Genomic DNA, 27,225 nt, shown 5'->3' with positions numbered 1-27,225 from the left:
TGCATTTACAGCCCATTCCACCTTCCGGGTAAGCAATGTGCTTGGGTTTAAACGTGGACGCCAAATTCCTTCGTCGGCAGCGCTTCACCATCGGCTCGGAGGATGGCTCTGGGCCTCTTCTTGCCCACGGCAGCTTTATGAGTACTTGGGTAAAAAATGCCATCCACTTTCATCAACTTACACCTCATTCGGCTGGGATGGTGTAGTTGGGGCTCGTCCTGTTTTGAACAGGGGGCTGGACAAGATGTGACCTCCTGAGGTCCCTGCCAACCCTCCTTGTCTGCGATTTGCTCCAGCGCAAGTCAGAAGAACAGGACACTTCGTCTGCACGCCTACGTAAAAAAGTTTCATTTTGGAATAAAAGGGGCAGGAAGGGAAAGACAGAAAGGGCGGGGGGCAAGACTTAAAAATCTGGGGTTAAAATGGCCTATTTTATTTGAGATTTGTGACAAATGGGTGACCAAAACATGTGCATGAACCAGCACAGCTGGTACTTCCTGAAGGGATAATGCTCTCCAGCCAGGTGTATCATGACTTACTCATGTCCCGTTCAGAGCCAGGCTTCAGGTCCTTATTATAGAACCTGTCTTCTCTGTTAAATAAAAGGCAGCCTTATTCTCCCAGGACAAATAGCAGGCATCAGCTGTCTTGTGGTAAACACGCAGGGAAGACCAAATGCCTGTAGTTTCGGTCGGGGGCAAGCTCATCGAGGCCAGGGGTATACGGCCAAAGGCCTCGTCGTTACAGCAATTTGCTACCTTGGAAAAACGGCAGCTGGAGCAGCCAAGGCAAAGCCAAAAAGACTTGGACTTCACGTCATTGTAGAAAACGAGGGTGGGGAGGGACCTCAGGAGGTCCCATCTAGTCCAGCCCCCTGCTCCAAGCAGGACCAGCCCCATCTCCATCATCCCAGCCACGGCTTTGCCTACCCGGGGCTTCAAAACCTCCAAGGATGGAAACTGCACCGCCTCTCGGTCGCCTTGTCCAGTGCTTCACCACCCTCCCCATGAGAAAATTTTCCCTATGGGGCAGAGCTCCCTGCCTCATACAGGGTACTCGAGCAGCACCATTCAAGTCATCACGCTAGCAGCTGTGACTGCGCGCCTGGAGCTGCACAATGAAAATGTGCAAGGAACTCGCACAGCAGGCTGTCTACACTAAACAACTGCCTTTAGTACTGGATTAGCCTTCACATTAAAAGCCAACTCATCACCTCTGCAAGCTCTTCAGGGCAGGGACCAGCTTCACTGAGATGAAGATGCTTTACCATGACGGTAAGGTCTGAGCAGCAATTTTTGGGGTATTTACCCTCCCAGCACCCCTATAAAGGTAAGACCATGCCATTATCTTCATGTGACAACAGGAAAGAGACCCTGATCTTATATAAAAGCACTTAACTCATGGAACCGCACAAAAGCTAGGTTCCCTTCGCAAAGCCTGAGGCTAAGCAACTTGCCCAAGGTGATGAAGGTGATTTGTGGCAAAGCAAATCTGGGACTCCCAAGTGCCGGGCTGACGCTCTAAAATGAGAGCCATCCTTCTCCCGCATCCTCAGCAAGCCAGCTAAGCAGGCACAAGCCCAGAGTGAGGGCGGGACTGACTTTAAAGCGCTTGCTGCCGAGTCTAAAAGGAAGCGTATAAAATATGCATGAATGCCGGCTCTTTAGAACAAGCCTTCAAAAACCAACAGCATGTCAGGAGCCAGGATGATTCACGGTTTCCTTTGATAGCGAGCTGACACTCCGCTGAGTTTTTATATCTCTCTATTTTCAGTGATCTACATAAAAGCAATTTTCCTTTCATTGACATGTTCACCACCCTTCTGCTTGCAATCTGACTCACTTTTGTCACTGTCACTCTAATGGCAGGTTTAGGTTTCATGGCGGGCCTGCTTTCATTGGGGCTGGGAACGCGCCTTTGAGTTTCCACGCAGCCTGGGATCAAAGGGAAGCTGAAGAACTGTCGATAGCGCTCCGCGCGCCAGGGGACACACGGGGCCACATCCAGCTGCTCCAAATAAGCGGGTCAGTCCTCCAGGGGGGACGTGACCGCGCACGGCTTAAACAGTCCCCTCTCCAGGGGAGGCTCTTTGCTACGCACCCAGCTCAAAGCCCCTGGAAACCAATGCAGAGGCTCCGGTTGACTTTGCCAAGCTCAGAAGCGCCTAAGCAAGGCAGGAGCTTGGGATATGTCTATGCTGGGTACGGACATGGATTGCACCCACTCCTCAGACCAGAAGTAGGGCAAGCAACCTTCGCGTGGGACCCCAAGCTGGCTTCAGGGAGTGGGTGCGCATGGCCTGGCAGCATCCCCAGCATCCAGGGGCTGCCGAGGCAGGATGCAATACCCAGATGCAGCTCTTGCCCTTTTCCCTCTGCCATCAAGACCCTACTACTATGGAGGGGTCATCCTGAAACACCCCCAGCCTGTTTCAGAAGACCCGGGGGCTCACACCACTCCGGCCCTCGGAGACGCACACGTAGCCAGTGCAGGCACTCGAGTGCAAGCACTGCAGCCGCCCCGCTGCAGGGTGCAGAAGGTTTGTGCTCGAAGGAAGGATCCAGGCTGGAAAGCAAAACTCCAGTTAGGCAGGGATCGGAGCGGACTCCGACTTCCCAGTTTCCTCATCCTGCTTCTGGAGACACCAAGCAGCACGGCCGCTCTTTGCTCATCCCAGAGGAGAAGGGGAAACCAGAACGAATCGCATCACGGATGTGGGGCCAGAGTTCAGACTCGCGCACGCTGGAATACGAACAGGATCCCTCTTGCCCATTGTTTTCCGCTTTCCTTTTTTCCGCTGCGAAGCTCCACGATGGCACGCACTTAGCTCAAGCTCGACGCGCACGTACAGCACATCAAGATGCACTCCAGTTACTAGCATCTCTCTATCTAAGCAGATCTAGCGATACAAAAAAAAAAAGAAGTCACAATGACATCTGTGATGCCGGTGACAGGAATATGACAAGTTTTCATTCCCTGAGCCACTTCTGAGGTTTTAAAAAAATAAGAGTGCCATCATGGAAATGTGCTTGACAAGTGGTCTCGTCTTTCCCTGGATGTAGCAGCGGGAAGAGGTGTGGGCTTGGGCACTTCCCTGATTTATCCGGGAAACCAACACATGGCATAGCACGTGTGATCTATGGACATAAAGAACAAAATGTGGAGAGCGAAGTAATATTTACTGATCCGCTCGACTGAGCTGGTGGATGGGAGGATGTTTTCTCTGCGAGCACCCCTGGGAATGCAATCTCAATAGGGATCTGGCTATGGGCATTTCTTCACCGGAGAAGTGACTGGGGTTTTTAAAGGGGTGTTGCCCCCATTTTACTTCCCATCCCCAGAGACAAAATGCTCCGGCCTGTACGTAGCGCTGCTTTCCACCCACACAAGGGTTATGCTTAAGCCTGAACCGTACTTACATGCAAGCTGAAGATCCGCTGTAGGCCTCACACGTAAGTGGTTCTCTTCTCCCCCCTACCCAGGACAGACCATGCCTCCTCCTACTTGCTCACTGGTGGAAAAACAAGGCGCATCTACATGTGCACTGTAATGCACATTAGCCTATTTTAATGCCCATCAAAGTGCCCCCGCAAAAAGTGCTCTTGAGCTAATATGCATTAAAATAGGCTAGTGTGTGTTTTTCTAGATTTAATGCACATTACTTAAAGAGGTTTAATGAATATGTAGACGCGTCAAAGAGCAGCTCAGCGGCGAGGACCTGGGAATGCAACCCAGCGCAAGTCCCAGTGCTTACAGATAGAGGCTCAATCTCTGCAGCTGGAGCTCAGAAAGGGGGTCGTAGCCCAAAGCAGACACGGCACACAAGTGAATCTGGCACCAGCAGACACCCTTGAGCCCACCTGCAGCGTGGCCACTTGCAGCCAGCAGCTAATGGCCAAATACTGCACAGAAAGCACGCGTGCTGGGAGGAGCCCCAGCAGAAAGGCGGAGGTGCCTCAAGCTGGTCGCTTCTGTTTCTACTTCGAAGTCACCCCAGAACCGGGATGCAGCTGGTCACGCTGACCGCTCTGCCTCTGCCTGGATAACCCGGAGCAGGCTGCCCCCGTGGCCCCCTCCACGGTCACTTGCAGGACAAAGAAGGTGCCAAGGTTCAAAAGTATATTCCTGATCAGAGCAGAGCAACCCTTAAACCCGGGGCACAGTGTTTGGAGACAGCAGATCAGCTCTGGTTGCTGTTATGGGTTAGCAGGACTAGATAAAGCCCTAATTACGACAGACCGCTCCGTGGCTCTGGGCTGCGGACAGGACTCCCCCCTGCTGTTCCTTTAAGAGTGCCATCCGTGCCCACCCCGTGACACGGCCATCCATTTTCAATGTGCAATGTTTGCTCCTTGCGTCAGGGCCTTATCTTACAAAATTGCCCATGAAACGCTCGAGCCCACTCATCGCAGGCTATTTGTTCAGCACCGGCTGACAGCACCGCTTCTGTCCTCCCCCAGATTTCTCCAGCCCAAGCGCTAACCCATCCCTTTTATATGACGGCTTCAATTAATTCTGGAGGAACCACGTTTTCTATCAACTCGGAGCCTTTTGAACTTAAAAAGCAGAAGATTCACATTAGATGGAAGAGTCCACAGAAACACACGCTCATTATAATCCTTGTGGTTACTCATTTCCTAAGGGGCAGCTGTCCCGATGCAGAACGGAGCCTGTTCGATCTGATGGAATACCCTAGTCGGTCTCAAACCCGGGTCTCCAAAACCACCTCGGCAGGGGCTGCAGGCCTGGGCTGAAGACTTTAATAAACCCAGAAGCGCAGATGCACATGGAATGCGAAACTAATTAGCTCTTTCCAGGACCCGCAGCTGAACAGGAAACAGAGAATTAAAAATGGAAGCTGTTAATGGGCATATGCCTTGCAGGCATGCAGAACTGCACAAGAGAAAACTTCATCCCCGTTACAGATAAATGCACAGGCTGAACCCAGGTGAACCTTTACATCTTCCTGGAACAATTAACCCACCATTTCCAGCTGAACACAAACTTCGTGAGAGTCATATTAAGAGCCCTACAGCTTAACAATTTGTTTCTTAGGAGCAACATGCCCCTCTGTGAATATGCTCTTCCATCAGGCAGGTCTCTTGAGCTGCATCACATTACCCGGGGACCACTGCACATCAGGGGTATATTGTAACAGACCATCCAGTGACCTGAATACAAGAACCCAAATACAAGACCCAAGCAACCAGTGACCCAAGTACACGACCCAAGCAACTCCAGTGCTAATGAACGAGCCCCTTGCTGAGTCCCGAGGTGCTTGCAATCATGTCTTAAGTTTCTAGTCAGTCTTAAGTCTCTATCCTGGTTGCACTTACAGAAGTCTGATAAGCAAGTTGTGACCTGCTGCACGTGGACACATGGTCTTGTTCCACATTTGGGACAACAGTAAAGATCACGCGTGGCTTTCTTCTGACACTGAAGACACCATCATGCTAGAACAAAGAGCAGGTCTATCCTTCAGGCCCTTCTCTCTCCTTGAGAGCACAGCTTCTACTAATAGCTTGAGATTTACCCTTGCAATTCCTCTGCTCTGTGGCTTCTTCCTAGAAATGTGAACTCACACATACACACACGCTTTCCTTGGATGTTTTTGGGCCCAGATCGGTTGAAGCTCGTTCTGACACATTGGCACCCAGGACAAATTCTCATGTTAATCCAGTGTTGCCCTCGCTTCTGCAAGTCCTCCCAAATGCACACATCCCCGACTCTGTACTTGTTGGCTGAAGTGTATGGAAAAACATCACAGTGTAAACCAAATATCCGACTGACTCAGGGACTTCATGCTCCCAGGAGGGAGGCATAAAGGCAAAATGCCTTGGAAAGGTTCGAGAAACTGCTCAGAAGATGAAAAGCAATGTGACTGTCAAATATTATTGCATTCCAGGGAGGTTAACTGTGCCCCTGCCTGCTCACACAAACAAGCTTTCCTCTCGTGCCATGCCCCATGTCTTGCATCTTCGGCCTGCTGCACTTGCGCTGGCTAATTAAAATCGTTATGCAATTGCAATTTACAGCTTGAGAGATGCCAGGAGCAGGTCGGAAAGGCACGGGAGCAGGCAGGAAATTCAAAATTGCCTTGACAATGTTCCACAAAGCGAGAGAGAGAGAAAGACGGATGCCTGGGTCTGTGCCTCTGCTCTCCCCCCATCCTCTGATCTCCTGCTCGAGCAAACAGCTCTAAAATAAACAGCAAGGGGTGGTCCGCCATTCAGAAACGGCTGTATTGATTTACCCCATACTCCGTGCTTGTGCTGACAAAGAAAATTCAGTCCTCTGGGATTCCCATGATGGACTTAGAACCGTGCCTCCCCAAAGCCCTTTCCCCTACAATCATGTTTTATGCTGGAAAACATCGACAGGCTCTTGGATCTCCCTGAATAATGACACGCTGGCTCCGACGCAGCATTGGAAATGAACTTCTGGCTGTCCTTTAAGATCATCCGCACACACCCAAAGCCTCTCTCAGGTCCTGCCAATTCTTTCGTTCGTCTTTAGAGGCAGCGCAAGTCCACGGCTGTCCAACCCTCCCCCTGCCACTCCCAAGCGATGGCATCTTTGCACTGCAAAATAGATCAGAGCAAGCAAAACCCTGAAAAAAAAAATACGGGCACCAAGAAATCTTGCCGTGGGCTGACGACGCAGCGACGTCGGGCGCTGCCTTTGCAGGGGGCATCCCCCTTTCAGGAGGCTGGGGACAGGCTGGGTTTTAACACACAGAGAGAAGAGTAATAGCAATGCAAGACCCAAAGGTAGAGGAATCGAATAGATTAAGCCTTGTTATCCTGTTAGTCGTCCCCTTCCCCCTGCACACACAGAGCATGTTACGTCCTCAGGGTGTGGGAAGAATCACGGAGCAAACAGGAGGCAGATGCACCCAGGCACACACTGTGTACTCTAGCTGTGGGTGGGGAGGCGCACACCACCCACCAGGCTCTTTTTGCAAGGCTTGGTTTTTCATTAAAGCAAATCTACTTTCTCCTCCCACCCTCCCTTCCAGCCCCTTTCCCCCACCCAGGGCTAGGAGCCTTTGCTATTAAGGTCGCTTAACTCTACACGACGTTCAGAGCAAGGAGCCTGGAAAGGATAAGGAAGCTGGGGGCACTGTGTTGGGTGCAAGCTGTATGGAGAGTACGGCCCGCTCAAAAGGCCTCCTTCTGCTTTGAGCCGTGCACATCAAGAGAAGACGGAGAGGGAACTCGACTGCTTTGCACCGGTGCTGATGGGGAGAAGAGACAGCTGACAGCACAAGGCTTTCTGATCCAGGAGGAAGGGCCTCGCAAGCTGTCCTAGAGGGAAGCTGAATGTAGACAGGTTCGCACTACGCCTATGGAAAGTGCAACCAATTAGCCACCGGTTGCAGTTGCAACCAATTTCCAAACAATTAGCCATTTCAATCAGCCTACGGGCCTGAGCAGCAAAGCAAATCAGGCTGCAGTTGCTCCAGGTTTACAGGTCAGCTCTTTGGGGACACGCCATAGTTGGTGCAAAGAGCCGAGCCCAAACACCCGGGTGCAGGTCCCTGCCTCTGCTTCCCCCCACTCCCTGGAGAGCCCGGGATCCCCACTCCCACACCGGGCTCCAGCTCCGAATCGCACAGGCCCCCTCGGACTGCTGCACCACCTTGCTTTTAGCCCTTCTCACCCAAGTCCTCCCCCACTCAGCCCGACCAAAACCAGATTTAGGCACTGAAAAAAAAGTAGACCTTGACTTCTTCCAAGGATCTGGTTGCCTGCAGCTGCCGTCGATGCTGGCGGGAGGCAAAGACCGAGTCGCTGGTTCTCAGCCCGAAATTCCTATACCAGCACCGTGGTCAGTGCCTGGCAGGGCTAATAAAGCCAACAGCACACAGCAGGGCAAAAGCCAGTTTTGGCCTGGATTGAACATGTTTCTGCTCCTCTCCTGACCACTGCTGTGACCCAAATCTCTCCTGGCTGAAGCCGACAGTTCAATCCACAATGAGCATGGGGATATCCCCCAGTCGCCCCAGACTGCAGCCGATCCAGCTTTTCCCCACAGAAACCTCCAAGGAGGGAAATACAGCTCGTCCCACTGTGCTACGGCTCTCCCAGGCCCCGTTTTTCCTGGTGTTTGATCTAAATCAGCTTTGCTGCAGCTTGAACCCATTGCCCCAGCTCCTGTCCCCTGCAGCAAGGCAGAGCAACATCCCTCCGTCTTCTTTCAACTACTGGAAAGCTCGTATCACGTCCCCGCTGCTTTAATCTGCCTCCCTTCAAATTAAACAGACCTGGGGCCTTCAACTTGTTCCCCCCCAAGGCGGACCTTTGTCACCATCCTGGTTTCCCCTCCAGTTTCCTTACATACTGACTGCAAGCTCCTCACTATAGATCTCATTCCCAGGGGAAAAGGAGTCGAGAAAACATTATTTCAGCCTGAGGGCTACGGTTCAAAGACAGGGAAGCAGAACGGGAACCCTGTGCCGTGAGGCTCTGACAGCTCTCCAATAAATGCAGTCGGAAAGCATTGCCATACATGGGTTTATTACTGGAAACATGAAAGAGATGGCAAAGCCACGAGACGTTTCCCTGGTTGGGTGCTAGGATGGCCCGCGGACGTGCACAGGCTCCGCCACAGGGCTCGGAGGCGATTCTCTCAGCAAGGCTAGATGATCCTTTCGGGGCAGCCTGGTGTGCGTCGGCATCCTGCCTACCAGCATATTTATCTAGCTCAGCGTCTTGGGTTGTTTTTCTCCCCTTCAAGCCAGTGTGGTTAGAATAACAATCAGAAACAGACACCTCTCCCTTTTCCCTGCTTCCCTGAACAGCCCCTATTATGCTTCGAGACAAAAAACCATCGCGCAGCGAAAACTGGGCCATCCGCCTGAAAGGCTTGTTGATTGCTGCTTCTGCAAAGAGAGAACATCAGAGCTGTTTGCTGACAGCAGGTGCTGCTTGGAGCCCTTCCAAAAGGGTCCCTGCTTGTAGGAGGCATATTCGGTGCGCTGGCGCGGCTGCTCCAGGCATTAACGCCGGATCTCGAATGCTTCTGCAAACCCTTCAGGTCACGGGCTGCTCCTCGCGTGGGCAGGTGTTGTCTAACACAATTGAGGCTATTCCAGCTGGGGCTTTTGGACACCGCCGCAATATAGATATCTGCATTTGGGGCTGCTTTCTCCACTTGTTCTTCTCCCTTTACAGACAAAACTTCCCCAAGGCAGGAAGCTAGGGAAACTGAGGCACGGAGCCTCGAAGCTCGCGGCCAGTCAAACCCTGGCCTTGGCATTGTGGTCCCCAGCCCCATGCCCTCTCCATCTCTCTCCTTAGAGGAAGTAAGCAGCAGCAATGAATGCTGGCAGTGTGTTGTATAAAGAAGTTGGCTCGTAGGAGGATGAGGAGCGACGGGCCCAAGTTAGCAAGAGAAGTTGCACGCTGCAATGAACTTCTTCACCTGGGAAAGCCAGCGCTCCACGGACAGTGCGGTGGGGAGGTGCTAGCCAAGACCAAGGCGAGCCTGGATCCCCAGGTACCGGTGACAATCCAGCCCAGAGGAGCCATCACCGTGCTGCTGGGTCTCCCTGCTCCCACGACGGCGGCTTTCACAGTTCGCTTGCAAGGCCGTGACCCACCGCGCTCGATGCAAACACGCGCAGACACAACCTAGAGTCTCTCACACTCCACATTTCCTTATTACTTGACGGCGAACATTTTCAAAGGCTCTCAAGTCGGAAACAGTTAAAGCTAAAAATCCAACGGATTAGATTTTTTCCCTTTGTGACGAACTTAATGACTTAAACTGTTCAGCATCATTAGCCAATTTGTCTCCGAGGATTTCAAAACCCCTACAAAGCTCCATTGTTGAGCAAATGCTTTCGTATGTATCATTAATAATCATACCCGTCCTCTTTGAACAGCCGGCAAATGAGCAAGTGAGAGAGAGAAATTCCTCCTCTCTCCATCAGCGGAAAAAAAAAAAGAGATCACAGGCACCAAATCAAGAAGTCATTCGAAGTTTAGACTACCCGTTGCTATACACCAAAGCAGCAAGTGTCCGGCACATCAAAGCACTGCCCTCTTCACATGAAGAACAGCCCATTAAAAAAAATAAATAAATAAATCCTTATTTTCATCTTCTCTCAGCAAAAACGCTTGCGTGTTAATACCCCACCCCTGAATTCCCACAGGCCCCTGGTCCATTAGCATCTTCATTGTGAAACTGCATTGCTTTTTTTCTTGGATCTTCTTTTCAAGCCAATCTGCAGGAGGGGAAATCAAAAGCAGCATAGATTCGAACTGACCAAACAGTAGCTGGAGGTGCTTGAGTGGCAGTCAGCAATGCACTTGGTGGGAGAGCGCTGAACCCAGAAATGGGAGAGAGGGGGGCACGGAGCCAAACGCACCCCTATGTAAAGTGGCTGCAGCCAACAGAGTTTCCCCAGGGAAGAATCCAGCCTATTACACTTGTCAAGCAAAATATCCAAAATTGCACTCATTTAACTGGGTCACTTCCAAGCTCCTTCCATCACATCCTCCACAGCCCACCCAGTCTCTGCTGCACCCGACTCTCCACGAGAGAGAGGACACGGGGCCATAGCATCACGTCCATCAGCCAGTCTTCGGATCGATCTTTGTTCTGCGCCACATGCTGTACAAACAAGGGGGCTCCCCCGGGTTACCTCAATGCAAATGCAGAGACCCCCCAGCTCAAGCAAAACGCAGCACATCAGCTGCAGTCTCAGGCTTTGATGGAGGGGGCGCTTCATTCCCCCAGCTCGCAGAAGGGGATGAAAGCAGAAAGGCCTCTCCCATAGCCTTTCACTGCAGAGGGAGTTGCTCTCTCCAGACCCTTGCAGAGTTGCTGCTAGTCACCGTGCAAGAGTGGCATCCCGAAGCAAGAAAAGGATGTGGTGGGGTGCAACTGCAACTGCAAGCCCCACCACAGCATCCTGAAGCAAAAGCAGGGAAGGACCCGCCAGCCTCCCTGTACCACGGGAAGCGCGGTGCTGAGCGGAGCTGGAAAACATGCTGTTTACAAGCCAAAGCGCAGTTAATCTCCTGTTGTTATTTTAATTGGGTTTAAAAAGCAGGAGCTCGCAACAAAGGGGAGAGTTCGAAGCAACGCTGGGAAGTCAGCCGGGATTTTTCTCCCTTTTTTTGGGCAAAAGCGCAGCTTTGAAGCAAGCATTCAGCGGCGTCAGGTGGATTAACCCGGCGGGGCACTGCATCTCCCAGCTTCACCCCATGCTGTTTGGAAACACGAATGCCATTCAGCCTGCTGAGAGCCAGCAAGACAGCCCTGCGCGGCCACGTGCTACAGTGCTCATCCACGCGCCAGTCCCAGTAGGTGGGCAGCCCAAACAGAGGGGGACCTCCACGTGGAGTATCACTGTGCCCCATACCCTCCCCCTCCTCCTGCAGTCTCTCTTACTCCTCACGTCCCATGCAACCCCAAACGCCCACGCTCCCATTGCAAAACCCGGGCTAGCTGGGGTGCTCCCAGGCCGTGCTGTGCAACTGTTTGCTTTCTCTGTTGGGAAACACGAGCTGCCGCAGCTGACCAAACAGAGCCGAGGGGCCTCTTCAGTGGAGGCGACGATCACAAAGGGCAGCACGGGCAAGGGATGGTTGGTTTTAAAATGGTTTCTGCACACAAGCTGGTGGGGTGTGGACAGCAAAGGTCCCTAGAGCATGAATGAAGAGGGAGCTACCCTGGCTGGTTTGCTAATGCATGGCTGAATCCCAGGTACCATGGCATGCCCAGGCCAGTGGTATAGACACCGCTCTCCCCACCCAGGTTTTCACAGTTATTGTATGTCATACTTTCACAGGCTCATAGACTTCGGAGACCAGAAAGGCCCAGGGTGATAATTCAGTACAATCTCCCACAGAAGCAGCTGCAGGATTTCCCAGCACGAATCCCTCGCTATTAGAAAAGCCTCCAGCCTGCATTAAAAAATATATTCTGGGGATTGTAAATGCTCCTTTCCTGGAAATGCCAATGCTCTCTTGGGATTATTGGGTAACTTCCTTTCTCCAATCTTGAAACAAGAAAAAGTAAAAAAAAGTTTCAGAGGTGCAGGGCCCGCTTTAGGTCATGCCAAGGGCCTCAGCAATCCCACAGGAAGGGATGGAGAGCCAGGGACGGACGCCAGCCACACTGCCCTCCCAGCACGGAGACCAGCCTTCCCCTCGGGCAAGGCAGAGGTTCAAAAGCAATGTGCCACCTCCTTGCAGGCCTGTCCAGCTGCAAGGCGGCTACAGGAGGCACGTGAACCCCAGAGACCACGCAGCAGCAGAAAGCAGAGCACCAGGCACGTACTCACCAGCATGGGGAGGAGGAGGTCAGCAAAGTAGACGAAAGCTGCTCCCAGGGTGAAGCCCACGGCCACCGGGATGAAAGCAAAGGCCCCGAAATTCCCGGCGTCCTCGACCATTTCGATGGCAGGCGCCAGGAGCGACCAGTAAGACGCAGCAAGCATGACCTGAGGGATGGAGAGCGAGGAGAGTTAGCGCGCGCGTCCCATGGAAAAGCCCTCCGACCACGATCCAGGCACCTGCACTGGGGAGGCTCCCAGCCTTCCCGCTAGGTCACGAGCCCTTCCTTCTGCACCAGCGATGGCTGCAAACAGCACCAATTAACTCCAGCTCCCTGCCGGCACTACCTCCCTTGGTGCAACCCTCGAAGGCCGCCGGACTTTCCCTCCTCACTGTTTAACAGCTCAGGTGAGCACAAGGGAGCAAGGAGCATCCCGCACTGATGCAATTCACCCTCCACAGCTCAGCAAACTCACCACCCACCTACCCCTGGATCTGCTCAAGGCCACAGGGCAGGAGCAGCCTCCTGGTTCCCGTAACGCGCCGTTTTGCTAATTCAGACCTGCTTGGAGCTGTGAACCGGGAGGTGGAGCAGGGCCCAGTGAGCCCCAGTGCTGTCTGGATGGCCACAGTGCAGAAGCAGGGCTCCCCACGGCGTGCTGCGGTCACAGCCCAGCAGCACGTGCCATCACACAGGCTAAAACGCTTCAACGTCTTAAACCTTTACAACAAACAGAGTGGCCGGGCCATTAAAAACCCAGCAGTGACGTGAAAGCCGGCTTCCCCACAGAGCTAATCGCTGAAGTACACAAACGAAATGAGGCCAGGATTAAGTGGGAGTCCTACCCAGCCATCAACTTTCCCTGAACCAGACTCGAGTCAGGAAGAGTGACTCACACGCTTGGTGGGATCATCCTCCGGAGGCTTAATGCGCCCATGATAATCCTTCCAAGGGCAGCGAGGGGGAATTAGCCCCATCCTCATATCAGATCATTGTGGCGGCAGGACTGGGAATGCCAATTATGTGAGACCGAAGACCTTGCAAACCGAAGGAGCCCCTTGCTGATTTTTCCCCGCAAAACAGATACGAGAAAGCTTCCGAAGGACCCCATTAGGCTGAAATCCTTGCTGTTAACACACTAGCTCGCTTGTTACCAGCAGCATCTAAGCTTATTAAAATGAGGAATGAAAGCAAAAAAAAAGAGAAAAGGTAGCTAGGGTCACTATCCCCAGTAATGGAGATCAGTTCCTTTCTGCATCTCGCACCGAAAAGCCAGCCAAAGCCGATGACTGGGTTTCATCGCCTGCCCCCCACCCCCACCCGAGGTCTTGCTATAGCTCCTGCTACCAGACGAGCTAACACCGACATGATCTTATGCCGCAGGGTTCACGCTGCGAATATTGCTAGGAAATGTCTGTGTCCCCCCGCTTTCGCTATTTTAATAATCCATGGCAATGTTTCCACTAGCGCCGAGATTTCGTAAAACCTTTGGCTTTATTTTAATTAAACATAAGCCAAGCTGATTCCAGCCCTGAAGATAATAAATCACGAAGGCTTTAAAAAAAAAAAAAAAAATTGCAAGGGAAGCCAGTTTCAATGTGTGATGAGCACAACGCAGCCCAAGAGGTTCGAGCGTACTCCACTTAAGCAAATGATGCTCTTCGATGGGTGTCTAAGTGCACAACACAAGGCTGGTCCCAACTTGCTGCCTGGTGCTTACATCATAAAAGCACTTTATTATTTAGTCATACTGCACGCTTCCTTTCCCCCCTCCCCCACCAAAAAATAGCAAGTGAAAACTGGAGGGTACGTCTTAAATGAGGCAGCAGATTCTCAACAGTTTGGTCAAAAAGAAAATTCTCCCTCTCCTCCCCTCCCTTTCCAAAACAGCGCGCAGTTTGGGGGGGGCGGTACGCACATAAATACGGTACAAAGCGCACCCATTGCTTCAGTGTGCAGCGTCCTCCTGCCCCGCTGACGCCGCTGTCCTGCAGCACGCCGCCTCCCGCTCATCTGCACGGGGAGGCAGCTGTCAAAGGGGTGCTGTTAAAAGGCTGAAAATGAAGGGAGCTCAGTTTAATTAGTTAAGTTTAATTAGCTGAGTTTCAGGGCTGCCGATGCTGGAAGCCGTGCTGGCGGAGCATGCAGCGCTGCAAATGCCGTGGTATTACCGGCCCTGATGCTGACCAGCTGCTATGATTTTCAAGGCCCCGAAACTATGAGAAGCACTAGCTGTCTTGGGGGCTGCCGCACGCTGCGTCTGAGGATGCTGCTTCTGCTGGGTCTGGATAAGTGCAAGGCTTTTTTTCAGTCTTGAGACCATGCACGTAATCCGCGGGCACCGACAGAAACAGGCACGCAGGGGACCCAGCTGTGGGCCACGAGCTACTGCAAAGTCGGTCCTCAGTCTTCTCCTCCCCGCACAGCCCTGAACGAAGGCGCTGTATCCCACCAAGCGTAGTACCCAGCAAAAGAGGACCCGGGGGCTACCCTCACACACCCTTCATATGCTCCTTCCCCTTTCTAACCTCCTCCACGGCCCACATCCCTCCACCAACCTCCTGAACCACCAACGGGTGCTCAGGACCCCCTGCCACATAGACCGGTTACACAACCAGCCACTGCCACGGGCAGCACAAGACTGCTAACTGTGCCGGCTGGAGGGCACGGAGGTTTTCAGTTGGTTTTGACCTTGCTGATTGTAGAGTCAGGCTGCAAGACGAGATTTCCTCACCATTACGGTAAAAACGTACCCATTTTACCTACGATTCCTTCCCTGACCGCTGCTTTCCTAGGGGCAAAATGGAGCCCAAAGCCAAGATTTGGCTTTAAAAAAAGACTTATCATCCCAGCAGAGCATTCTCCAAATTACACCGAATCAGAAACAAAAAGAAAAAGAGAGAGAGAAACGCTAGATCCCACAGATACTCAGCCAATATGCGGCATTAATACATCCATATTGTACCAATTAATTGCCAATTTATTCATTGCCTCCACTCGCCTCCTCCCCAGTGTCCAATGTAGAAGCCTGGATTAATTCAAAATAATCAGCCCAATATAGTGCTTTCAGCAGATCTGGCCTCATTACATATCTATAAAATCTGCCTAGCTGCTTGCTTCTGGAGCTGCTCGGCTACGCAGAGAAGCTCATTTGTGCCCAACCCCCTCGGGATATATCCCACCCGGGATGAACCAGATGTAGCTCCTTCAGAAAAAAAAACACAACGTGGATATTAGTCCAAGGGAGCGGTTCTCAACCATTTCAGACTCGAGGCACCCCTTGATAGGCTCGATGCCCTTCAAAAAAATTCCCCTTTTGGTTTTCGCTTGGTTTTTGACTACAGGAGAAAAGCAGAGCCATGTTTCTGTGGCAAACGACTCTGAAAGACCAATCGGGACAGTTTTAAAGCGATGGGGGGCTTCTATGTGAAATCTCTGGGTTTCTCTTCTGAGTTATAGTAGCACAGCAGTGCTAGCATTGCGTGGCACCCTTAAAAGGATCTCTGGTTGGGCATCGCTGCCCTCAAGCAACTGGAGGAGACGAGGGACCAGAACCAGTCTCTCGTTGTGGGGTGGGTGCTCTCTCGCACAGAGGGGTTGTTCGGCGACCCTGGGATGACGCGTGCAAGCAACAGGAGGGTGGTCACGAATGACAAGCCCTTTAACAGCAAGATGGGAAGGGGCTTCCTAGGTCCTTCTGCACATGAGATAATGCTAGATGGAGCAGCAGGAAGGAGGCAGCTAGCGGGGACCAGACACAGCCCCACGTCCCATTGCTCATACCAGGAGCAGCGGGCAATGAAGCAGTCGCACTCAAAGCCCCGTGAAACGGGCCTGCCGACAGAGCCACAAGCCGGCTGCAGCAAATCCTTCGCCTTCTCTTATTCTCCCAGCAAAAGCACGTGTCTGGAGAGGCACGGCACAGCCGGCTGCAATTACATTTAAAAAGCTCTCTTCTTTTGCAAGAAATGAGATGCCTATTGCCGGAGACACCGGTCCCCACGGGACCAGGTAAACCTGAGTGCGCCGGGCCTCAGAACCAAGCGAGCTGTCACATTAGACTTACATGCAGCTGTCAAACTTTACCTTTCAAATGCCACCTCCTCAAAAAAAAAACAACCCAGCAACATGGAAACATGAGCAACAGGGGGAGAAAAAGCACTGTAGAAATAGGTCGGCTTGTAACGGTAAAGCATCACTTCCCCAAGGAAGATGGGGGCCACGGTTTGCTCATCCCCCAACTCCTGTTGCCCATAAAGTGCTCCCAACTTCAAAGCACCCAAAGGCCAGATGTACGGCAACAAGTTGAGTTCAATTAGCCCTTGTGCACCAACATTGCAGGTCTCCAGTCATGCCAAGGGCAGTTTTGGTTTCGACACCCAGCTTGCAATCCTGTTACCCATGCTGCGTGGACACGTAAGCAACCACAGGGCTACCACGCACGCTCAGCAAATACGGGCAGTTCACGGCTGTGTATGCACCTACCGGAGCATAAGTTTGGGGAAAACAGACGGAAAAAGCCTTCCTTGTTTTAGCCCCGCTCCCAGAGTGGTTAGAGCATTGCCCGGGGAGCAGAAGACCCGGGTTTCAAGGCCTACCCTCCCCCCACAAGAAGTTTTGAACCTGCATCCAGTTTCTCCGCACAGCACTTGACCCATCATCCCACAAGCGAGACATTATGTCGGCCTTTCTCCAGCCCCTGCTGCGTCTCACACCTGCCCACCAGAAATGTGCGACCCATACACACCCAGCATATGCACTTCTGTGGGCACACATCCGCCCAGCTCTTGTGCAGCCTGCTGAGCTGCGTGGATGCTCCTACATCCACAGTGCACATGGAATAGCATCGCAACCACGTTAAGTGCCAAAAACACCATTTACGCAGCTGGAAAATGGCTACCTTGGCACATGAAGGGTACGAGAGCATGGGCCATAAGCCAACCCTGCATTGCTAAGTGAGGGGGTGCAGCTGGATCTCCAACAACTGGCTTGGCTTGCTTTAAAAGACAAAGTACTTAACCCCCTAGGCCTCCTCTGTACACTCTCTGTGGGTGGGAGCCCAGCCGAAAGGCACCACCGCCCCTACCTTTCCTTACAGTGACAGGAAAGAAAGTCCCAGGACTCTTCTGCTCAAATACAGGGACCCTCCCTCCAGCTCAGCCAGTCCTTGCAAGCAGCTAGGAGGAAAAAACAACAGTCATATCAGCTAAGTGCTGCAGTCTTTACTTGAGCAAAGAGTCCAGCGAGACTTCTGAGAAAAGGCAGATCCTCACCTTACTTATATTAGCATCTATCCAGCCAGTCAGTGCAGCCATGCTAGGATATCCAAAAGCAAAATCTGTTATCTCCCCACCCATCCTCCAGCCCCAAGGGCTGTGAATCACTACAGAAAGCAGTGGGAAGGAAAGGAGTCTCGTGAGGTGGCTTGAGACCTGTCTTGTGCGTGCTGAAAAAGGTATGTCCAGCCTACAAACCTGATGAGAGGTCCTGCCAGGAAGCCGACAACACCAACCCCTGTCTGCCGGCCCCAGAACTCGCCCAACCGGGACCTGAACGTCATTCGGAGACTCGAGTCAGTGCAGTTTCCACCTCATTGCATGCTGCACGTAGGCGGCGTGTCTATTCGGCCCTCCCCTGAATACGATGCTAATCTGCTTTCCGCTGAAGTTCGTGCATTGACTGGGCTTCTCTGCCCTTCTGCTGGGAGGGATAACTTTGTTAGTCCCCCGCGCTGTCACACAGTGTTTCTGTCACTCTGTGATGGATGGATCCGGACTTGCGGCGATTGCCGAGGAACAAAAGGCCAGAGGAGGAGGCGTTCTGCCAGCCAGGCTCCCTCCACGTGGCAAGTCGGGGAAGGAAGGTGGCTTCCTAATGCATCTAGCCATAGCCCCCCAACCTCGGCCGGTGGTCACAGCGCAAGCAAAGACACCAACAAGCCTTGGATGTATACACCAACATCCTATTAACAGCTACCTGTGTGAGCTCAATTAATAATTGCTCCGGTACAGGTATGCCTACCTGCATTACACCCATATCCTGAGGTCACCCCTGCCACTGGCACCAGCTGCAGCTCAGAGTCCTGCTCCTCCATGCCTGCCGCGGCCTTGATGGAGGTCGTGTCCAGCGCAGCCTCGCAGTAAAGGCACCAAATCCTCCTCCCCACCCACAATCAGCATCTACCCATGCTATGACACAGTCTCTACTGGGAGACCCCAAATCTCAACCAACCCTGCAGGGAAGAAAACCTGGAGGGAAGTGACTTGTACCAGGTCACAGAGCAAGTTAAAAACCACGCACCTGACTTACATCGCTGTTTCGTGCTTTCCCCACGGCCTGGAGCGTCACCTGCCAATACCCAGCCTCACATATCCCAACCGTGGATCAATGCAGAAGATCCCCACGTTGCTGCGTCTCACTGAAAACTCCCGTCCATGCGCTGTTTGGCCGACACAGAGCAACAAGACAGGGAAACCCAGGACGGTGACCTGCTGCCAGTCCAGAACCAAGCAAAGCCTTGCTAAGCAGCAAGCATGCGGCATCTTGAGAGCCAGCCTGCATGTGGGACGGCAGCCCAGTGATTTCTGCCAGCCCAAAAAAGAAAAGGACCCTGGCAAGGATGACTGAGCAACAGGAGACAAGCTTGCAACCAAAAGCAGAGGCTGGCTGGGCCTACGGAGCATGCTCGAGAAGGCACTGGGAATTAAATGAATTCAGAGATTTCAGTTTGGAGAGCCTTACCCACCCGGACCCTTTCGGCAGAGCAGGCACGGTCTCTGCTCCCCGCCAGCAAGCTGACACGAGACCGGAGCACGGGCTTTGAAGATGATGACTCTTCCTACGCTGTAGCAGATGAAAAATCACGAACCTAGACAGAGACAGCAGAAGGAGAGCCCCACCAGCTTGAGGGACCCATCGATGTCTGTCTGGTCCTCCATTTCATTTCCTCAGCCAGACTCTTAGCAGGGAGGACTCCAACTTCAGCAGTACACCAGTGCCAAGGATCGGTCTCAGAAGTAGCTTCTGCTTTGCAAGTCACCGCTGCAGCCATATCCAGCCTGCATGGGACTGGCCAAGTTTCCTGCTGTTTAAAGTCACCCCTTTTGGTTTCCTACTTTGCCAAGGAGCTCAACCCCAGCCCGGACAGGGCAGACGGGAAGGTGGAGACACTTCAGAGAGGCTACAAGGCGTCACAGCGTCAGGCCCCGGGAGCTGAGCCGCTGCAGAAGGGTTTGATCAAAACCTGTCTAGTCTTATTTAAGCAAAATCCCACATCAAGGACCTATACCTCCCACTCAGTAAGACCCAGTACCAAGGTGAAGAAGATCTCATGTGCAGCCCTCTGCAAGATAGCAAGCTTCCTTCTGTACAATTTGCAGGTAGGGACCCGAGGTGCAGAGAGCCCACGGAGACGCGCCCTGGGGTGGGGGTCTCCTCTGCTGAGAGAGCGGACGTGACAGTAGCATGCAGCCCACGCTTTCCCTAGACGCCCGGCCACGCGTGGCACCAAACTCGTGCTTCCCAGACACCAGGCTAGCACCCATACCCCAGCCCATCCTTTTAATCTAGGCCCTGCGATGGTCCTTTCAACAAGGTGGTGATAAGGGGCTGCAGAAATACCAAGCCCTCAGCCCTCTGAATATCAACCCTCTTTTAAAGTCTCAACCCAAGAGCACAACAATGGAGACATCCAAAATCACTAGCAATGTCTGAGAGCCTAAGCACCATGGCTTTGCACCCTTTGGAAAGGGGTTCAGGCCACGCCAATGTGGGGTCTGCAACTCTTGTGAACAACTGCCATGTACAGTGCCTGAAATAGCTCCTTTGAACCCAAAGACCAGGAACATGAGCCAAGAGGACCCAAAACTATTCTACCAGTGCAAAGCTGGCATGGCAAGGGCTGAAGAGAGAAGGCGGAGAGGAGCATGGGTCAATAGGGATCCTATGCTCCTAAGCTCCACTTCAGACGCTCTGAATCTCTGGGTTTTCAAGGCAAAAAGGAAGCCCCCCCATCCCCATTATTATTATTATTTTTCTTTTTAAGGCCTCTCTTTTCTCCCTCCCCTGAAAAGACGCGGTGAAAGCCAATCAGCAGGCTCCAAAATTCAAAGTAATTTGCAACACGCTGCAGGCTCCTCCAAAACCCCTCGAAACCCCCATCGGGAAGCCAAGCCAGCATCTCACCTGCCCCGAGGTCTACCCTGCGACCATCGGGGCACGTGTCCACAGGGGAGATCCGTACGCGGGCACTGGCTGGCTGGCACAGAGCGGCTGCCCTTTCATATGCTCCACGGCACTACCCCCAGCAATAAAAACCTCTCAGGCAAGGAAGCTTTGGCAGACCCTAGAGACCAGCCGAGAGCAGAGATGTTGGCAAACCTTGCCCGCCAAGTGATGGGCAGGGGCAGGGCAGCACAGAGCTGCCTAATGAACAGCCACCAGCTCAGTGCTTCAGCATCGCCAAAAGAATTGGCTGCAGAAAAGGGGCTTTTTGTTATTTTTCACAATCGAAACCAGACTTTGTAAGAAGGCTATCGGAGACGGCGAGCAAAGGAGATCAAGTCCCAGGCCCCCCAGGCTCAACAGAGAGAGGGACAGCGTGAAGCTCTCCGCATACAAGCGCTGCTTCAAAAGAAGAGACAGCAGTTTAAACGGGAACAACAACGTACAGCAACGCAACTAACCCGAGACCGTGTCGCATAGACACATCTTTTCAGGGAGGAAGAGAAAGTACAAACAGCCCGACACTCCGCCCGAGGCCGCGAAAAACAGTCTGGGAAAATAACCTATAGAAGGGACACCACTTTGGAGAGCTTGCTAGGGGGAAAAAATCATTTTCTGCACTGCTCCTCTGGTCGCTCACCTGACAGTCGCTCAGCAGAGCAGGGCTAGGCTGGGCCGCAGAGCTAAATAGACTTTTTTCTTCCAGCTAATCAGGGCGCCGCGACCCACAGCAAAGGTCTCGGGGCAGGCTCGCTGAAGCAAGCAGCACCGGCAGGGCTCCCGGGGTCCAGGGTCCATGGGAGAGATGCCTCAGTGTGTGGACACAGCTCGTTTCACAGTGCTTCGTGACTTTGCAAAGGCCAGAGAAGGGAGGCAGATGCTTCACTCCCGAGCTGGAGGTCGGCTCGAAGACACACGGCTCCGGTGGCATTTCCCAGATCCTTGAAGCGTCTTCAGAGATGCGGCGACAAGCCCTAGAGACGCTGGCTTCACACCCGCAAGACCCTTCACCCCATTTTGTTCTTTGCGTATTCCAGGAAGCTGCATCGATCGCCCCAGAGCCCCTGTCTTCTTCCAGACGGGCTGTCCTTTCATGACGGGACGTGCCCAGCTCTGCCACAGACTCCTTGTGTGCCCAGACAGGCCTGCACGTCCCTGCCTCGGTTTCTCAACGGGAGGAGTGATGCTCAGCCCCTACAGAGCAGACCCCAGTAGTCACGGAGAAGGCGCCACGCAAGGCAGAGCCTTACTTGGTGCTGCCGTGAGATGGCAGGGGTTTCCTCTGCACTTCGCAAGGACAAACGTGCCCAGCTCTCTGGACCCTGCTGCTCCCCCACCCTGCCCTGGCATCTCCCTGCGAGGATGTGCCCAGAACAGTGCCCGGCCCCGAAAAGCAAGGCACCCAAAAGGCAGAAGCTCCGAAATGCCCCACCATCTCTCCGGAGCTCCTCTGACCCCACACCTGCCTCCTGCCATCCGAGAGTCAGGGGAGCACCAACACACCCACCGGAAAACAAAGACAGGAGAGGATCCATTTACCCCGAGGCATCAATCAACAACGCCGTCTCCAGCAGACAGACAGCTGTGCAACAGAAAAGAAGTTTTGAAGGACCTGGGCCAAAATGAGCCTGCAAAGGGAAATAGTTTGCGAGCAAAAACCCAGTCTCTCTCTATAACACACACACATCTGGAGCAGCTTTTGCAGAGAGGGGCCAGGATGAATGTTTGGCTTCACCCCAAGACTGTATCCAAAGACTAAGTTGTGCATGGTTCTGGTCCTGACATCCAGGCTTTAATCAGAAGCAGATTATTCCATCATTGCACCATCCATCCCTCTTGCACCTCCTACCAAAGAAACTGGCCAGTGCCTTTATGAAGTGCAGAGACCCCCCCAGAGCCACAATTAGCTCCACGCTCAGAAACCCCCTGCTCTGTTTCTCGAACGGCTGCATCCCCCCGGCACAACCTGGAGGTTTCCTGCACAGACAGGACAGACAGCCGAACCTCAGAGCATCTGGAGGAGGCTGCTGGCACATCTGTGCGCAAGACCGCAGGCCCCAGAGCATCGTAAATCAAAACTTTCCACTGCAAGCCAGGGAGGTCACCCGCCTTTGGTCACCCGCCAGCCCTCTGCCACAGAGAGAAGATCCTGCTGTGGAGAGGAAGAGTGCGGCCGCTCACAAAAACCAAGGCGGCACGTGCCTCGAGCATTTCTAAACCAAGGCGGCACGTGCCTCGAGCATTTCATCCCATCAGACACAAGAAAGAGCCACCTCCTAAAACCAGCATCACCTGCCAGGCCCTCCCCCCCCAGCCTTTCTTCATGCATCACTGCCAGAGCACCAGCTCCCAAAACCATCGTGCTCCAGAGCAGCCATCATCCAAACAGTCCATCACAGCCGGTTTCATTTGACTTCCAAACAGCTCTAACCCTGCAGGTCTCATTCAGCTCAATGGTAAAGTCAGGACGCTGTGCCCCCAGCTAGTAGCCAGGCTGGCACCGCGCATCCCAGCTGCACAGGCTCAACAGCAGCTGCTTTTGCTTTTAGGCACTGCATTTTATGCACTGCATTAGCAATGCAAATAAACCACCTCTGCCCACAGCTGAAAAAGGACCTCTGTAATCATCTACCCTGACCTCCTAGAAAAACGCAAGCCCTAGGGCTATTTTGCCTGAAAGCAGATCTTTTGGGGAAAAACAATGTCATTTGAAAGTGGGCAAAGGTGGCTGCTCAGAGGCTGCCCAGCCCTTGTCAGGCTATTCCAATGATTAAGCAGCCTCCCTGTTACTAATATGCAGCTTGTTTCTAGCCCTGCTTCATGGAAACAGTCCAGCATCCTTTGAAGATGACCTCAAGATTAAGGTGGTCCTAGGGGACCCATGCTTGATGCTGTGCTCTCTGCTGGGCACATGAGTTTGATAAGCAAGGAAAAAACTAGATGTCACAGCTGCTTTTCAGCCCTAATAAAACAGGATCCCAGTTCCTATCACAGCACAACAGCTGTGTGCTGGGGTCTGGCCCTGAGCACCCCCAGACCCTCGAGCCTGGCTGGAAGTGGGTCTGCTCCTTCACACCCCAATCAAAGAGGGAACAGGGAAGCGGTGGCAGGGAGATGGACTTAAATGAGTCACTGCCTACTTTATTTACCAAGGTGGAGCATTGCTGTAGCTGCGATGGTGCAGGAAATGTATGAGGCAAAGGTTTCATCCCTCTTAACGGACTAACTGTATAGTTAAGAAAACTTTGGGCCCTTCCTCAATTTACCAGCCGAGATAGTTACTTAAATTCTTTGCATGTCCCGTGAGGCAGCAAGCCCTCAACATCCGGGGACACGACAGCCTGGTTTTCCTTAGACCCCTGGCTTGCGCCCACATGCGCAGAACAAGGAATTCGACTCCCCGCACCACTTCAGCTGCTGGCAACCGTATCGAGTGCTGCAGGAGGAGGAGAGAAGCCAGAGCTGCCTTGCTGCTAGCTGAACAGGCTTCTGGCTCCTCTCGAGCACAGATGGGCGTCTTCCGCATGCCAGGTGCTGGTTACTCAACCCGGATACCAAGTCAAACAGGATCTGGGTGTTTTGCAAGTCCTTTAAACCACAGTCCATCCCAGGCACCTGGCCACACCTACTAGAAACACGTGGGATGACCAGGAGCCTTGCAACTGAAACTAAAACTGCAGGCCTCTGTGCCCTCATTCTGTTACATGCTCTGACACAGACTCCCCCATCTCGAGAAAGCACCGAACAACGCTGGGCTGGCCTGAGAGTGCACAGAAGTAATTCTTTGCCTGCAATGCAGCATCTCCACACCACTGCCCATCCTTAAATATTTCCATTAATGATTAATATAATACTAAAAGGCATGTAAACATAAAAGTACACTTCTTGAAAAAAAGTGGAGTTTTGTTTTTATCATGGTGGGACCAAGGTTTTTGACAAAATGGTTGGTGAAACGTAAGGTGCAAAAGTTTGAGAACCGCTGATCTAAATCACCTGGCTGCACAGCAGTCAGGACTCATGATAGAGGTGATACCTTTTATTAGACCAACTAGATTTTTGCAAAAAACAATTATAGCTGGTTTAATAAAAGATATCAACTCTACCGTGAGTCCCGATTGCTTTTGGCACTTGACCAATATGGCTACAACCTGGATACCTGGCTGCACAGCTGTGCTGCAGAGCAAGTGGGAAACAGTGCAGAAACTTCCCCTAACCACCAAGTGCCAGGGAACTTCCTACCCTGCCTGTCCTGCAGCTCTCACGCATCCAGGCTCCTGAAAGGACAAGTGGGACCTTGACGACAAGGTTTCAAGGATGTACAGGTCCCCAGGGGCTTTTCCTAGCCAGCCCTGATGCAATTAGAGCCAGAATCTGCAGCCCTCCATTGCAACACTTGAACCACCACTTCCCCTGCAGGAACACGCTCGGCCTCACACAAACACCAGGTCTGCACAGTCCTGCGGATTGAGGCCTCACTCCTGCCGACAGGAATAACTGCACATGCCCAAACTCAGTAGGATGTTCAGAGGTGGTGGTGCAGGCTCAAGTCCTTGCACCTTCTCGGCATAAAAAAAGCTGAAAGGGACGTGACACACAAATCCAAAGGGGGATTCAAACTCAAGGGCCAAACCTGCTGCAGGTGGGAAAATGCAGCTTGCTACCAAGCTGGCACACCCGTGATCCCCAGCTTTCCCCCCAGAGGCACCAATACATGACAGGGCTCGAATAACTTGCCACTGCTTTGCGCCGCTATAATGAGATCCTGGGCATGCATGCAAGCTTCACCAACACAATGAGACTTGGGGTGGACTGGGTAGAGATGCCAGTAGCAGTTGATTAGCAGAACAAGGATGTCCTGTACTCACCCCTGCTGCAAAGCCCAGGCTTCCATCTAGGATCCGCCTCTGAAAAGTAAAACAAAGCCCTTCATTTACCGACTGCAAATGGAACAAGGGGCCAACAGTTCTGGCAGGGGAACAGCTTTCCGGGGGTTAAGTTTCAAGATGCTCCTATGCCTCCCTATATCGGGGCAGCTGGGCACAGCTCTCTTCCAAGGCCAAGCATCCCATGTTTAGTGAGCGCCACAGAGTGAATAAGTGAATTCCCAGCGTCACACAGGATGTCTGTGGACACTGAACTGGGTCTGCAGCATCTCAGCCCAGCTTCCTAAGGCTGGCCACCAGCCCGAGCCAAGGCTGCACTTCAAGCATGCGCTTAAGTCCCAGTCTGCCTTCAGCAACTCTCAAGCTCGTGCTTTGCCACGCTGCTCTGCAGAGGGTGGATTTAAGCAGGTCTTCTGGCAACGTTATTCATGACTTCTGGGTTACACATAAAAGCAGGAGCCCCCTGATTTGGCAGCTTGGCGATGACTCAGGGCTCAGTCCTGCTTGGTTCAATCACGCAGCAACCCGTCTACCCGAGCCCCACGGGGAAGAACATTAGCATTGGAGAGCTCCCTGGAGAACAAACTCCTGGAGAAGCCATCCAAAAAAAAAAAAAGGCAGTAAGAAGCAACCAGGTGGGGAAGGAAAAATAGGCCAGCTCTTAAAAGCAACACCAGCACCAGCCTGTGGACTGGAAGGCAGCTTTGAGCTCTGACAGGCTTGAGCACAAGTTCAGCTGCTTCCACCCCAAAAAACTAACTGAAGTTCATAACAAAAGACATCAAAAGACACTGGAGCGAAGGCAGCAGCAAAGAACAAGGATCCCAGCTTCCAGCCTGCCCCTTCCCCGCTACACGCCTGGGACTAAATCGTGCCTTTGTAGCTTTGTCTGAAGCAAAGGAGATGGGGGCTATTTTAGACCAAAGATGGTGAATGCTGGACAGCACCTCAGACCCGAAAGTCAAGCTGGCTTCTTTCTTTCTCAGGCTGTTGGCACCAGCTAGTCCAACCCAGCTCAGAGCCGGTGCCCGAATCAGAGCTGCACCGGTCCTGCTGGGCCAGCAGGAAGAAAGAGCCAACCTGCTGTCACTACGTGCAGCAGACACAGCTGCAGCTATGCCAGGATAAAGAGCAGCTGAGGAAGGGCCTGTCATTCTGGCATTCCCTTTTCCTGAGAAGGGAAACTCGCTGCAAACCGGCTCATTGTAATCAAATATTCCTTCCCCTCGCCTGCACTTTGTGCCACAACGTCGATGCAAATGGGATTTGCAAGCACTAAATAAATGCTTGCTCCAGTCACAGCAGGGAGGGTGCAGGCGGCTGAAAAGTCCACGCAGGGCGAGTTTGCCCAGCCTGGCGTCGGGGCCGGGCAGCTAGATCCCCCTCCTCTGCAAACCCGGGTCCTCAGATCTTTGTCTGGAGGGAGGGAGAAGCTTCCACCTGACTCTCCACACCCACCTGGCCGCTGGAAAACACGAAGACGAGTGCTGAACCCGCCGCCGTCAGCCCCCAGGTCAAGAAGGTTCCTAGCAGCGCTTGGACCACCGGAGTGAGGCCTGGGATCATCCTGAACTTGCCCAGAGTTCACCAGCCTGGAAGAGACACAGGGTATCAGGAGAGAAGGCATCAAACACGACGTGGGCTTTAAACCAAGAACACGACCCCTACCCCTTACTAACAGGAGGAGCTTTGGGCCTGGCTTTCATAGGTGCTGGGCACCTAATGTTCCCTTCAGAGCCCCGGGCACTCGGCATGAGGCCGGTCAACTGCAAATCCCGTGTAAGACCATTGGCAGTGCGGCTCGTCTGAGCCGTTCCCACCTCAGGCA

At 52.8% G+C, this 27,225-nt stretch overlaps 1 protein-coding gene across 2 annotated transcripts in view; it reads right to left on the bottom strand.

Moving 5' to 3' along the window:
* The window catches only part of SLC39A11 (solute carrier family 39 member 11), a 208,676-nt gene extending 181,693 nt beyond the window's left edge, over window positions 1-26,983 (bottom strand). For both annotated transcript variants that reach the window (XM_019542328.1, XM_019542329.1), the window contains exons 1-3: window positions 26,856-26,983; window positions 25,380-25,418; window positions 12,299-12,457 (exon numbers count right to left, since the gene is read on the bottom strand). In XM_019542328.1, the coding sequence (XP_019397873.1) occupies window positions 12,299-12,457; window positions 25,380-25,418; window positions 26,856-26,963 (306 nt within the window). In that variant the 5' untranslated portion in view covers window positions 26,964-26,983. The remainder of the gene's footprint in view (window positions 1-12,298; window positions 12,458-25,379; window positions 25,419-26,855) is intronic.
* Between the last annotated feature and the right edge of the window lie 242 nt (window positions 26,984-27,225).

The sequence above is a fragment of the Crocodylus porosus genome, unplaced genomic scaffold (assembly GCF_001723895.1).
Source record: "Crocodylus porosus isolate Cpor-Errol unplaced genomic scaffold, CroPor_comp1, whole genome shotgun sequence".
NCBI classification, from domain to species: Eukaryota; Metazoa; Chordata; order Crocodylia; family Crocodylidae; genus Crocodylus; species Crocodylus porosus.
The sequence above is the reverse complement of the archived record's forward strand: the minus strand, read 5'-3'. Positions and strand labels throughout refer to the sequence as shown.